This window comes from Amblyomma mixtum, chromosome 3 (assembly GCF_055824585.1).
Source record: "Amblyomma mixtum isolate Tamu chromosome 3, ASM5582458v1, whole genome shotgun sequence".
Taxonomy (NCBI): Eukaryota; Metazoa; Arthropoda; class Arachnida; order Ixodida; family Ixodidae; genus Amblyomma; species Amblyomma mixtum.
Window position 1 is genome coordinate 254,160,600 of NC_143014.1, and position 15,465 is coordinate 254,176,064.

Below are 15,465 nucleotides of genomic sequence, written 5' to 3' on the forward strand. Positions count from 1 at the left end.
TACTCTGCGATCTTCGCAGAAGCTGCCGGTTCGTCCCTGTATTGCCTTCGCCAATGACAAGCGCACACGACAGCATCAAAGGGGGATATGCTGAGGCTTTCCTCGCAGCAGTTTTTAAAGCGAAAGCTTTACTACTTGCACTTTCAAGCCGTTGCCGTGCGACGGCGGTACACATGAAATGACCTTTCGCATGACCTCTTTGTGACGTCACGCCGAAGAGCTGGGCGATCATCTCGCGCCGTCTGCGAGTAGTGGCGGTGCCACCAAAGGCGGCCTTAGATTAGATTGGATTATATTATATTATATTATATTATATTATATTATATTATATTATATTATATTATATTATATTATATTATATTATATTATATTATATTATATTATATTATATTATATTATATTATATTGGATTGGATTTGGTTGGATTGAATTGAATTGGATTGTATTGGATTGGATTGCATTAGTTTAGATTAGATTAGATTACATTATATTATATTATATTAGATTAGATGAGATTAGACTACATTACATTGGATTGGATTGGATTGTATAATCGATGCATCACCACAAGTCTAACCACAAGTACCACCACCAGCTACACTACCAGCTGAACCATGGCGTAGGTACGGATATTGCTTTCGCAATTACCGGGCTTAAGCTAAGCCACAGCTAATTTTTTTATTCTTCCATATTGCGCTCTCTGCTGATGATGGCCATTGCCGTTAACCATGATCAGGTGGCTTTAGAATCCACAATTTAAAGTGTGGTTAAATGGTCATCCGTTTGACGAAACGCAGTGTAAGTGAAGCGCGCCCGTTTGCAAAGCACTTCTGCGGCGCTTCATTCCAGAAACAAAAACTGACAGCATATCTCACCCTCGAGGCTAGATGCAAGCATTAAACGCGGTGTAGAAAAGTCGAGTGTTGAGAAAAAGCTGAAGTCGAGCTTTGAGAAGACATCGGCCGCATTTTTTAGTCGAATATTGGGCTCAGCCTCGTTCGCCTCTTTTGGTGTGCAGCGCATAGTATACCCAACCCCGTGGCCCTCGGCTTGGTCGAGCAGCGCGTATTGACACCAACTCTTTTTCTTCGGCCCTTATTCCTCTCTTTTCCCCCTTGCGGTTGAAGTCTACCTCGAATTCAGACAGTTATACACTGCACCTTTCTTTTTGTCAAAGCCAATGCATGAATGATGCATAAATGCTTTGGTGCCATGATGCATAAATGGTTTGGTGCCAGTGCTATTATTAACAACGCGCCTTCAAATCGAGTAGTTTAAATACTTCTCTCTGTTGTAATGAGGGTAAAATACGGAAGCCGAGAAAATTTTTACTGCGATAACAAGGAATAGAAGAAATATGCGAGGTAGAACTATTTAGTTTAAGGCAATAATAAAATTACTGACCTAAGTCACAGTACCACGTAAGGCGACGACACTAAAGCTAGCATGCGTGGGCCCGACGGAAAGCTAATGCGAAGAGGAAAAAACCATGAGCATGCACTGCGTAGATTGCACGAACTTGTTTAGCGCTCTGCAAGTTTCTGTCGACGCATTCATGCGCGACCAGAAGCGCAAGAAAATGCTTACTCTTATTTATCCGCGGCTATATAGCTCTGTGCCTTTGACGCCGGGGTACAGAACCTTAGGTCGTGGGGTCCAATCACGACCGCGGCTGCCATCTTTCGATGAAGGCGCTGCGGAAAAAGACCTACGTGTTGTGCAAGTCAGCGTGCATTAAAGAATACCGCAGTCCAAATTTGCCGAGGTGGTGCATTTAATTGTATGTTTACTCAGAGCGCAGCACAGCGTGTACGCTGTACGCACAGAGCAATGGAAAAAGCTACTTACGCTCATTTTTTCCTCATCAGCCCACATGGTGAACGTCGTAGTATACAGCGACAACTGGGTGAACATGTTGACAATGGTGGGATTTATGAGCGTCGACTGCTTCTTCTTCTTGAGGTGTGTATTACAACGTGCTTCAGAAAAGCCTTCATCCCGCAAGAGCCACGCGGCGCGCACACACAACTCCCTCAAATTTATCTTCCTGTAGTATCTGCTGCATCCTCTCCTGACCATCCCCACTTTCTCAATCACACTACAAACTGCGGAGGAGCTTGTATGAGACGCCGGATCTTCCCATGACCGCGTGGCATCGTCATGGCAGCCAACGGCTGGCTGCAAGTCCAGCTATGTCCATCAGCCAAGCCATGGATGCGAGCAATCGCGATTCATCCGCCGCCAGAGCATAAGCGCGAGTCCTACCGTATATCATTGCAAGATGTTTAGGGATTTGTGAAAGCTTGACAGTCATGAGCACAGGCATGTTCGGGGAGGAACGTTGCCCCATTGGTGCTACGTAACGGTCGAGCTATCTGGTGCAAGGAGTAAACTGAAATACGTGATAAGAAAATGCCGTTACAGAAGCAGCCTAGCCGCTGCGAAAACACAGGGCCTTAGTACCGCTCCAGATAACTTGCAATAGAACCAACTCAACGCGCGCTAACTCGTCTTTAGCAAGAGTGCACACGCACACAAAGAAACATTACTGAAAAGCAGTCGTGGAGTAGTCCTGAACATAGCCGATAAGTGCTGTCGCCAAATTATTTTTCTTGAGGGCAGGGAATGGACAGGAAGGCCGAATACATGGACGGCTTTTGGAAGGTGCCTTGCTTGTGAACATCTGCGGTTTGAAGGTGTGGGAGCAGGGGCTTCATGTCTTTATTTCCGCCAGCCCCTTTGTCCTCTCTCTCTCAAGGCGGCCCACCAGGTATATAAGATCGTACAATGGCCAGGCCCAGTCGGTCACCAAATTCAACTCATATGCCATCCGCACTTAGGCCAGCTTGGGCGAGAAGTCCCCCGCACGCCTTCCACTGAATCCGTTATAAAAATGCGTTGCGATATCGAAGCGGCTGCTGACTATCAGACAGTGAAGGGTCAAGTTCACGCAGCTGTTTTGAAATAAACGTTGGTAATTTACCGATGACTCCGGTGTAGCTGTGATTTCTGTCGGAATTCTCCGGGCGTACCAGCACTGAGAAGGCACGAGCTTCTCTTACGTACGAACAACCTTGCGGATTTAAGTCTTTTGGGTCGGCCCAATAAAAACGCTTGTGCATCCTCATAAAAAAATTCTGCTCTCTCACCGGTCGGCAGCAATCCGCTGGCCAGTCACGGCAGCCTGGAAGCTCACTGCTGAGCCGGGTATTCTGAAGGCCAGCGATTCCGACAGCCACCAAAGAAAGCTTAGCAGTGACCAATATCTGGTCGATCTTGCACGCAGAGGCTTCGGAACAACCACGTCAATTTTAGATTTTTTCGTTGCCAAACTTTTTTTTTTTCAATTGTAGCAGTGGGTCGTGCCTGTCCGCAGCCTTTACATTTTAATAATTACCAGTTAAAGGAGCATCAATACTGGCCAGCTAGTACTTTTACGTCCGCCATTCAAGCACCGATTTTAAGACCTTTATTTTAAACACGCTACTTGAACAGCTGACGCGCCGTAGCTGTTTCCAATGTGATCTTTGTTAGCATGGCTACATCAGCCTGGTTAGCTGACACCACGCAGCTGTGGCTTTAACCACGCCACAGGGCGTCATAGAGGCAGCTAGACCCACGTCTCGAGCTACCGTCATGAAAGTTACCTCGCATAATGAACGTTTCAGTAAACAGGTCGGTTTCGCTAGACAGCAGATAAGACACAGTGGCAGAGACTAAGTTACAAGAGGTGTGCGTAGAAGGCAACGATAACGTTTGCATTAATTTGTCTTAAGATGCACGCAGTGACCTATCAGTGAACAATGTGTACCGTACAGAAAGCGTGGTTTGCAGCAATTGGTGCTGCAGAAATACTTACCTGTTCTTGTATAGCCAGCCACCACTGTACTCATATTTCGAATGCTTTTTTTTCAGCGGATTTCTATTAGCTTTCGTCGTGTACAGGCAAAAAAGGAATGGAGTGATCGTCTTTTTGTTTGCCGCAGTCAGAAGAATAATCAGGTAAGTGCAATATTGTGTGGAACCACTGATAACGCCGTGGACCTAGACGTGCAAAGATATGCGCATAGAAAGACGCGGATAATGCGCAATAGTCACAATCAATCGAGCAGTCATCATAGGGGTCACCCCTGTCCCGATCAACCGAGTTAGATCTACTGCAGGCGTAGAGACGCTCCCATGTGAACAGTATTCGCCCCTTTTCCTGCGCCGTCCAGGGCATTTATATTTTCTGCCCTTAATAATGTACATTTGGTTTTAGGAGGTTTAACGTCCCAAAGTGACTCAGGCTATGAGGGGCGCCGTAGTGGAGTGCTACAGATAACTTCGACCAGCTGGAGTTCTTTAACATGCACTGACATCACGGAGTACACGGGCCTCTAGCATTTCTTCTCCATCCAAATGAGACCGCCGCTGCAGGGATCGAGCCGGCGTCTTTCGGGACAGCAGCCGAGAACAATAACCACTGAACCATCACAGCGGCTTAAATGTAAGTTCGTCTACCCGTTCTGTACAATATGTCGCCCATATCAGCCCTCGGTGATCTGTCATATGCAGCTTATGCCCAATTCGGTCTCATTACCTAGTTATAATGCTATTATCTCACATTGGTTTCCTGAATGCAGGCTGAGCACTTAGGGTTGTTTGTTTTACACCCGAAATTTTTATTTTCGTTGGTTTAGCAGGTGTGGTATGAAACAATTATTTCATTTTCTTACACATTTGACAAAAAGAACTTCAGTCTTATAGCCGCGACATGTGAACAAGATGTGTCAGCAGTGCTATGTGACAACGGAGGCCGTTTTTCAGCGCCATAATATAAGAAATTTTGCTGGTACACTTGTGCACATAGCACCATTGGGAAGCAACAAAAGATATTCATGGCTGAAATATTCTCGTTCAGAATAAAAAAAAATCGTGAGCCGACATACGCATGGCAGAATGGCCGCTTTGGTACAATAGCCAAAAGCCCAACACTACAGCTACATTCACATGAAACGATATTAACTTAAAAACACTAGTCCAAGTAAGTTATAAAGTCGGAGTGAGCTTCTAAAAGTGAAGCAATACAATATTATTAAAGGTTTCTTGAAATACTGTTTCTGCCTGCTAAACAGTGACGCGAAATCTTAAAACAAATCTCGTAGTGCTAAATTAACGAACTGGTAGTAACTGTTTATCCCATGTGCGACTGCCATGTTAGTAAGTGGGGGTAGTAAGATGCGTGGTGGCAAAATTTAATAACCCTTGAAAGTAACAACAACCAATCATATCCCCAATCCCGAGGAAGCATCCCGTCCGAGTAAGCAGATAACACATTTTTTCAAGTCTTTAAAGATATTTATGATGAATGCCTTCCGTATAAAACAAGAACACGGACACCCAAAACACGAAAACCATGGTTAACAAAATAATGCTTAATAGGAATTCGCGTGAAAAATGCACTTCATCAACGTTTTTTGAATACTAAAGCCACGGAGGACCTTAAAAAGTTTAAAAGCTACCGAAATAAGGTGAACACCATACTAAAAAAGGCCAAGAGGCACTACATAAACAACCTATTTAATACGGAAATATTAAGAAATACGGACGTTGTTTGGAAACGTTTTAATACTTTAATAATTAAGAACAGAAAGCCGACTATTACCGAGATAATTTCCAATGGTAAAATGCTCTCCGAATCTGAGTTGGCAAATGCCTTTAACGATTTTTTTTATCTATGACTTCTATAAGTCCTTCTTATAACTGCTTAGAACATATGGGGCCCAAGATCTGTGAGAGTGCATTCTTAACTCCCGTCACCCGAGAAGAAGTTATTGAGACGGTTTAGTCAGTACAATATAGAAGCAGCTGTGACGTAGACGGTCTTCAGATTCAGCCACTGAAGCATGTATCAGAGATAATTGCGTCACACTTGGAATACTCGAAAATGGAATCTAATCTTGGAATCTAAAATGGAATCTTGGAATCTAGCCCAAATAGAAGTTCTTCCAAACTACACTTGGAATACATTATCATCTAAAAAGAAAACATTCGACAGAAGTCTGTCTGGTTAGGAAATTTAATGTTAGGAGAAGGTAAGTGACGCCAACCATGTAAAATACAGGAAAAACACCACGCTTCGGGACCGGCTCGGCCCCTTCTTCACGGTGTGACTACGGGCGAGCGCAGCTTGGCTTTCTAAGCCCCTGCGTGGAGGACGTGCGGGTCAATGGCCGCAGCCCATGGACGTAGGATGAGGGGAGAGTCCCCAGGGAACGATTAACATTCTCTCGTGTTTGCTGAATGTGCCACGACTCGAGTAGAAGCCTTCTGCCTGGGGTAGCTTCCGTTTCCAATACAATGGTGCTATCGAAGTCAATTGGGTGGTGGCACCCTTTGCAGTGTTCGGCCACGGCGCTGCGTTGACGATTCATGTGACGGACGTCCGCTTTATGTTGGCTCATCCTTTCCGCGAAGTTCTTCGTTTCCCCTACGTACGACGCCGGGTAGACGGCAAGGCGTCACTTACCTTCTCCTAACATTATCAATCTAATTTTCTCGTCAGGTATCTTCCCAAAAGGGCTGCAAACTTCAAAAGTAACTGTAATATGCAAGGGTGCAGACAAAAATAATTTAGGAAATTACAGGCCGATATCTATACTTCCAGTCTTTTCGATATGTATAGAGAAATGAATACATGATCGGATGACCGGTTTTATTAACAAACATGATCTCATAACAGCCTCGCAGTTTGCTTTTACGAAAGAAAAATCTACCGAATCAGCCCTCCTAGCTCAAAAAGAAATAATTTTGGATTCATTTGAAAAACAATTATATACTCTAGGTGTCTTTATTGACTTTTCAAAAGCCTTTGACGAATTAAATCACGCTACGCTACTTTCAAAACTTGAACATTACGGATTCCGCGGCGTTTTCTTGCAACTACTTCAAACGTATCTTAACCACCGCCAGCAACATGTAACCATCAATGGCTATACTTCAAACCTAAACTTGTTTGCGCAGGTGTCCCGCAAGGCAGCATACTAGGACCTTTACTATTTAACCTGTACATCAATGATATAATTAACATTGACAAAGCTGCCACATATATTATTTATGCTGACGACGCGAAGATTTTTTTTACTGGGTCCACAGTACCTGAACTACAAGAAAGGGCTAACAAGATGCTTGATCAACTACTCATTTGGAGCACATCTTCATCTTTGAAAATGAATGCGACAAAAACAAAGGCTAGTATATTCCGCTCTAAAAACAAACCTCTTGATTTTAGTCCTGTTCTAACACTTGGTTCCAACACATTAGAAATGGTCTCTTCCATCAAAAATCTCGGTGTTATATTTCACGAGAACATGCTCTGGAATAATCATATCAATCATCTCATTGGTAAAATCTCTAGAGTAGTAGGGATCATCTCCAGGGTGCGCTTCTTATCGCCTCAGAAGCTTAAGGTGTTATTATATAATTCATTGTTTTATTCCAATCTAATGTACTGTCATTTGGTATGGGGCACGACAACGTTCTCAAACGTAATAAAATTGAAAAATCTGCAAAAAAAAGTTATTCGCATTGCTGCCAACGTAGCTTACGATGCCCTCACGTCTCCGCTTTTTTCCTCATTAAGAATCACACCTGTTAATGAACTTTACAACACGTTATTAATTCGTCGTTATAAAACCCACCGAAAAAACAAGAACCCATTTTTCGACATTCCAGCTCGCTTAACCCCCAAAGACAAACCGTACACTACGCGAGCTAACGATGATTGGTACATACCTCGCTCCCGCACTAATTATGGTCGCCAAATGCTTCGAGTTCAGGTTCCTCAAATGCTTAATAGTATATATAACTCCTGTGGTGCTTAAATGACCGTCTTAACGAATTTGAATGGATGCATTTGCTGTTATTTTGTTGTTGCTGTTCTGTCCATTAATAAGCCTGTATAGTGGTCGGTCGTATGCAATTATTAACTTTTGCTGCACGCAGATACCACATGATGTTTTTTGCTGTTTATTTGTAACTCACCCCACTGATGTAACCACCTCTGCCCTGTACAGGGGGGTACATTCCCCGTCAAGCCTCTTTTTGGCTTTTTGTATGTGCCCACCCAACATCACGATGTTAAAATAAAGCTCAGTTTGATTTGATTTGATATATTAACTCCTACCGAATGGATATGAAAAAGCATATGATCGATACCAAGTTGTGTGCGAAAACCTTGTTCAGACTACAGCCCTAACGAAATATACATTAATACACCCTTACTTATCTACTCCTTATTTGCAGAAGTTAATGTATAAAAGTAATCAGTGTATAAAGGCCGGCTATATCATGGTGTACCCTTTTAAATAAAAGTCGTGGTACTCACGAACTAAAAACCCTAGTAACTGCTTGTTGCATATCATGTTCTTGGTATGGTGAGTTGGAGTTACGTGTTAATTTCGCACTGCTCAAAACGGAAAACAGCACGCATTCATTGTGATCAGTGGCCGACATCAGCGAGGGCTACCGCCACTAGGCTGGCAACAGCTTACCGGTATAACAGGTTCACGTCGTCGCGAGTCACTATTGACACAAGTCGTGAGTATATGTCGTGTGGCAACCAATATTGAGATGCACGATGAAGCCCGTGACACCGCTCTGATTTTTCAAAAAGACTATGCCATTTCTTGGTGGTTTCAAGATTTCCGAAAACCATCGCAGCTTGTGCGTTGTCGAGATGCGTCCAAGAATGTTAAAGGTGGCCCACCAGTGGGCCATGACGCGTAGGAGTTATGGCTTCGAAAATCACTCCGGCGGTAAAAGTGTTAGTATAGTCGTGGCGCAGTTAGAGTACGAAGAAATATGCCGAAAAAAATTGGACGAAGAGCATGATTGGCAATAACATCAAGCGAACATCGGTACAAGGTACACGAAAAGCTGCGCAAAAAAAAAAGCTTAAACCGGAAAAGGGGTATCTAATGCTCGACACTTATTGTCCATGCACAGAATAATCCCATTTTCGCTTCCACGTCTCGAAAAACTAGCCCTCCAAAGGCTTTTTACCTCTTGAGCTGAGTCACTGTCCTTGATTTTCAACCTGCGAATGAAAGATGGTAAATATGCACAACTACATTACGCTGCAAGAACGTTAAATTAGAGAACCGTGTTATTCACTCTACTGCCTTTGTCATTTATCTTCCATAACCTTCTTCAGAAGGGTTAAACCAACAATTACTAGCCAGATAATGATGAGCAACAAGAGTAAGTTAAAACGTGAGTGCCGTTTTTTAAACACGTGGTAAAGATTTAGTAGCAAGGTAGAAACAAGGTAGTAAGGTAGAAATACCACCTTTACGGATGTTGCAAAGAATTAAAAGCAACGTAGCAACAAGGAGTCAAAGTAGTTGAAGAAGTAGTGATGCGTTTTCAAAATTAGGAATACAGGCTCTTAGTAGCTTCTCATTACTTCCATAGGAGCATATACTATACTGACAGCATGTAGAGCGCGCCGTACACATTTAAGGGCGGTGTCTGCGAGGTTTTTCGACGACAACATCCTTATCTCAATGAAAATGAAGATCTTAGATTTCAAACGATGGCGCGTGTCGTTGTGGGTTGTTGCTGGCGCGTGTCGTCACGCATACTGAGACGGTGGACATTGCTCCTTGCACAGCACCCCTGCCCTTACCCGGGTGTCTCTCCCATCCTTTATTTTGCTCTAAGCTTCACCTCAATCTCGTCTGCCTGCAAGGGCCCTGGATGCACCTGTGCTTTTCTCAACAGCTCAGCAGCTCCATCAGCGGTAGTCGCAGTATGACTGACGTGCGCGCTTGCCAGGAATCCTCGTTTCGACGCATATTTTAGACAGCGTGAAGAACGCCGTGCTTCTTCCTTCCACGCACTGCCCCGCCCTCGCATTGCAGAGCCTTAAGGCCCTTTCACACTTGTCTAAAAATTCGGTAAGCGAAGTGGATTCGGACACTTTTGACGCCAACCGAGGAGGAAAGCGGTGCGGCAAGGCTGATAGGTCCAAGACCGATTTCTGCTGCCCGAAAAATTGCGCCGATTCCCATCGCCCAATAGGAAAGTGAGTAAGAAGTTGCATTACCGCAGCGGCAAACATGGCGGCGCCCTTCGAAGAAGGACCCCTCGATTCGAACTTGGTTCGTTGTTGTTAATGCCATTTTCAATGGGTTCATTCATGGGGTACCGCTCTTTCGCTCCGTCTCACCTCTCCTATAAGAAAACGTATTAGTGATAAATTTGCCTTATTTTTATTGAGAGTGATGCTTCGGCTTCTTGTAGACTTAAAAGGAGCGTCCGTTCGCTGATAAAAATGATTCCCATCCTAAAAAAAAGATTGCGCCACTAGGCTGATCTTGTCGCTGCGTCTCTGCATACGCTCTCCTAAAAGTTAGAATGTGAGAACGGCGTAACGTCTAGCAAAATACCTGCTTTTAGCGTACGTGAGCGTGCATACGGTTATGGTATGTAGACCCCCGCCAATTTATGCTCTTTTCTAAATATACATCTGTACTCCGGGAGAGGCGACGCGATGGACGGGAAGTGTTCACGAGGGAGCATTTCGGCGGCGGCGCATTTCACTCGCCCTGGTCGCCGAATGTCCAACTGTAAACGAGCCCTTAGAGATGTTTTTCAGCCGTTTCCATGTTTTTGTCTCGCCTAATCTGCTCCTCATCTATTCCATGCATATTCTATCCCATGCATATTGCATTGGACCCTTCCCCTTTAGTTCTTTCCTGCGCTCTTTTTCCCTAGTGGGATAGTCGAGGTTCTTGCTGTTCACTCATGCAATGAGACGCCCCGTCGCCGCAGATCGTCGCTTTGATTTCTATTAAAAAACCGCTGCTATTGCTACCAAGACTTATTGCATCAAAATATTTAAGCAATCTGTGTCGCTTCGCAAGTCCCGTAAGAAGGCCCGAGCTGATAAACCTCGTCGCCCTCGTTATAGGCGGAAAAAAGGCAGATGCCAGTGTTCGCTTCCTATTCAGCACGCCCAGAGCATTAGTCAACTGCAACTTATCACTTTAAGTATCTTGATTCGGCAATGTGCTTTAGGAAGTAAGTACAAGACGCATTCTTTTGCAGAGTCATGGCTCCACTTTTCTTCGCCCTCATGTGTCTATTTCTGGTGCCTCTTATCGTCACTGGGCCAGACGCTAAGGCGTACTTCCACAAGTTCAACGACGAATTTCAGAGACAGTGGCTGTACCTGCTTCTACAAGTGCAAAATTACGACTTCAAACTCACAGCAGATCCTGTAAGTTTTACTCGCTGTACCCCAAAGCATAATTTATACTGGCCACTGCACATATTACAAAATCATCTATGCATGCTACATTACTGCAGGAAGTAGCCATATAGACAAAGTTTTCGCTGTGGCCTATCGTTTCCCTGACAACTCTTCGATCTACACGCACTACCTCTCTCAGTGCATCACCTGTGTCACTAATTTATTGCAGAGTGCAGAAAATTATCAGTGCATTGTCAGTAATGTTTTATGTTACTAAGTTTGACCTCTCACTCCCTGACTGGATGTGCTTGCCGCAAAATCACATGTTGAAATCTCAAATTAGAGTGCCGTTTTGAAACCATGCCCAGCCATTTTGTACACAAGCATTTTTAAACAGGAAAGAGTTCATGAACACAGTTTTTTCATATATTCTATGATTTCACTATAACAGTCAATATATCCGTAAATTGCCATCAACAGGCTTGAATTTTTTTGTTATTAACGCCTTTGCGATCGTCAAAAGTGTTCCCAATTTCTTTTAATGGCAGTCTTAACGGCTCCACGCGAGCAACGGAATAAATGTAAAAGAAATATTTTACTAAACAGCGGAAGAATGGCCCATTCCCTTCAATATTTCCATAAAAGTAGTTTACAACGTTTTATTTACTCAACATTTTGGTCCAAGGATGTTGGACATGCTTCTAAGACTCAGGAAAGCGAGCATCAATTTCTGCATCTAAGAAACTCCATGTTCCAAAAGCGAAATAATTAAGTAATTATCGCATATGTTGAAACTAAAGCGGACTTTTCAAACAGGAATAGATAAATCGTCCCAAAGTATGTCACAACTGAACTGGCCGCGAACCTGTCTTCATTCTGTTTTGATTGCAGCCTCTTTTTGGACACTTGTGGTACATGTCTATGGACTTCCAGTTCTTCCTTGTCAGTTTACCTATTCTGCTGCTGCTAAAGAGGTAAGACACATTTGAATGTGTTAATCTTCAGCCATACCCTATTCCGCTCAGTTCTGAGTGTGCGTAGCCTGTGGTGCAGTAACACACACAAACCTACTCTCTAACGTTGAGCATGGGATGAAAGGAAGCCCACCGCTTTCCTCTTTATCTTGCCAGTCAGAAGGGAGAGGTTGGATGGAAAGAAATGAGCGCTGCTTAGACTGTCGTCACAGTAACGAAGATAGAAATGTTGCCAGAGTTTTAACATGGTTAAACCTTATGTAGTGCGAAAGCATTAGTTTTTGGCTTTACTTGCGTTTGGAAATGACCCGGACCAATTTTGGAGGTCACCGTCGTGTTCGGCACAGCCAATTGTGGCTGGAAATTGATTTTGGCCAAATTGTCGAGGTCAAATTGGGGGGCGGGGCCCGCGCAAAATTTTGGAAATGGCCAGGGACAATGTGGAGGACACCATCGTGTTGGCCAAATGTTTTAGGGGAATCCCACACGTCTTCTTCATTTTTTTTTTATTCAAGCAGATACTAACGTAAGTTTCGCTACGACTCAGCATATGGTGTTCATGAAGCCGGTAGAGAACCACAAGGTGCCTTTAAAAATAGCTCATCGACATTGGGAACGGTCTGCAGGCGGTAACCGGCTCTTCTTCTCACGGTCCTTCTTGAACGAATAGCGTTTTCGTATTGTTAACAAGAACAACAGCCAGCTGTGGCATTTTATTACAGCTCTCAACTTTGGCCACCACATATACAGAGTAAATGAACAAGAAAGTCAAGTCACCTTTATTTACATGACGACGATGTGGGTCGGCCCGGGCAAAAAAAATAAAAACACATTTTACTTGAAATATGTTGAAACACCAGAATGGGCACTAAGACTATTGCAGCGACGCTTACATGCAGATGTAAATACGTGCAGGTCTTCCACGCAGACCCAAAAATCTCTTAAGTCATAAATATAATGGTGCCACAAAAAGGGCGAATATTGGTGTCCAAAGTGAGCGAATCACATGACTAGCTCGTGAGAATCATTTTGTTTCTTTTTTTATTTTTTCACTCTGCAGTCGTCCAAGGCTAGCCGTAGTTGTCTTCGCTGTGCTGTCCCTTGTAGGCTGTTCCGTGGCAACATGGCAAGTGGCCGGCAACGAGATGACGCCATTTATCGTGCCAGTGACCGAGTCAATAACGTGAGTAAAACAAAAAGGCTGGGAATTCCACTTACTAACATGACCTGTTGAAAACAAAAACAGTTAATTCATTGCCTTTTATCATGCGCATACAACAGCCAGGCAGCGGCAAGCACAAATATCAAATATTTTAATAATCCGCGCCGTTTACTTCCACTTCCAAGACACATGATCGTACTGATTACGTCGATTAGATGAGCGATCGTGGGCGCACTTCCTCATTTCAGGAAAAAGAAAGATAAAAAATGCTAGGGCTTTAATGTATACGTAAACCCAGTAGACGTGCGAAAGCATGTGTTCATTCTTCAATGGTAGGGGCTTTATCTCTGCCTTAAGTATATGACGTGATAGCTTTACCGGGTTAATGCCCTCATATGCAGAATTCGTCATTCTGTGCACAACACTCAAAGATAGCGGCGAGACTTCATGCCACTACTAGCTCAGAGGCGCAGCGGTTAAGCGATGCGCCACTGCACTAGCAGGTGTCTGTTCATATCACAGCCACCCGTAGGGACTTTGCCACCCATGTTGCTCTTCCCGAGCAACCTCTCAGGACCAATTCATATTTTAACTGCCACGTGCCATTGCCTCCTTTTGGCTACAGCTGGCGCGACGCTCCTCAGAGCACGGGACAAGACCATAGAAGATTCTTGCTCGAGGTTGGTATACGCCTGGAGTAGTGTTTTTGCACTAATAAATGATCTCCCGGCAGCGACAGCGCCCACTCGAAAGCACACATATGTCTCATAAATACGCAGGTCATATTCTTGCGACAGCCGACTTCCCGGACGACCAGGATAACATAGCGTTAGTAGGATAACATTTCTACACGAAGGTGTCCATGTCCAACAATTTCAGACAAAAGTTTTGAAAATGGAAAACATACTTTTGCTTAAATATTGCAAGTAATGGTCCACTCTTCTGATATGAAGCAAAATCTTTTTAAGTGTTTCCATCGATCGCATCGAGGAGTTAGAACTCCCATAGAAAATCAACAGGGAACGCTTTTGACCACAGCAAAAAGGTCAATAGAAAATATTGTCACGAAGTTGCGAGGACGGGAATGGGTTTATTTACAAGTCGGAATCGGGGACGTCACTGGACGGTCAGCGTCAGGCGGGCTCCACCACAGTCTCGCGCACACCGCATTCATCTTCTTCTTTCCACTGCACTGCAGTGCGGCAGCGCCGCAGCGCCGCCGCAGCGCGGCGTAACACTTCGCCCGGGGCAGTCGAAGCTCGTCCTTGAGCGAGTTAGTCAGCGTTGTGATTGCAGCGTTTAAGACGGGCGACGTGAATGACCTGGACCTTGCGAGAGCGGCGATTGCCTGGGTGACTTTGGCGATTGTGTAGTTAACGTCACTGAGGCGATCCAGAACAACAAAAGGGGCGCAGTACTTTGCGAGAAATTTCTGGTAGAGGCCCCGTCGACGCAGTGGCGTCCACAGCCAAACGTAGTCACCGGGCTCATACGTCACCGCAATGTGTCCACTGTAGTAACGAGTCTTGGTGCGAACTTGTGCACTGAGTTTTCGGAGGCGAGCTAGTCGTCGCGCTCCCTCCGCACGGCAAAGAGTCAGCGAAATGGACGGATCACGATGGTCAGAAAAGGGAAGAATCATGTCCAGAAAGATGTGTGGTATGCGCGCGTAGAGCTGAAAGAACGGGGAGTATCCAGTGGCGTCGTGTGTTCCGGTGTTGTAAGCGAATGTTACAGACGGTAGCTCGGCGTCCCAGTTCGTACGTACATGGACAACATGTTCGTGAGGGTGCGGTTGATGCACTCCGTCAGGCCATTCGTTTGCGGATGATAAGGTGTCGAATGACGATAGTCACAATTGCAGAGCCATAGGAGTTCTTCCACAACATTGGCAATGAACTGGCGCCCACGGTAGCTGGTTTCGACACGAGAAGCTCCGTGGTGAAAGATCATCGAGTGTAGCAAAAAGGACGAGACGTCTGTTGCTTTGGCGGACAGAAGAGCAGCTGTCTCCACGTAGCGAGTCAAGTAGTCGACGCAAACTATAATCCAGCGTTAGCCCGTGGTAGACTTGGGAAGCGGTCCAAGCA

General features: G+C 44.7%; 1 protein-coding gene across 1 annotated transcript in view; it reads left to right on the top strand.

The window, feature by feature from the left end:
• The window catches only part of LOC149354400 (nose resistant to fluoxetine protein 6-like), a 65,976-nt gene that overhangs the window by 33,005 nt on the left and 17,506 nt on the right, over window positions 1-15,465 (top strand). Inside the window, exons 7-11 of the mRNA XM_089583315.1 lie at window positions 1,869-1,962; window positions 3,916-4,002; window positions 11,095-11,266; window positions 12,131-12,213; window positions 13,274-13,396. Coding sequence (XP_089439441.1) covers window positions 1,869-1,962; window positions 3,916-4,002; window positions 11,095-11,266; window positions 12,131-12,213; window positions 13,274-13,396 — 559 coding nt within the window. The remainder of the gene's footprint in view (window positions 1-1,868; window positions 1,963-3,915; window positions 4,003-11,094; window positions 11,267-12,130; window positions 12,214-13,273; window positions 13,397-15,465) is intronic.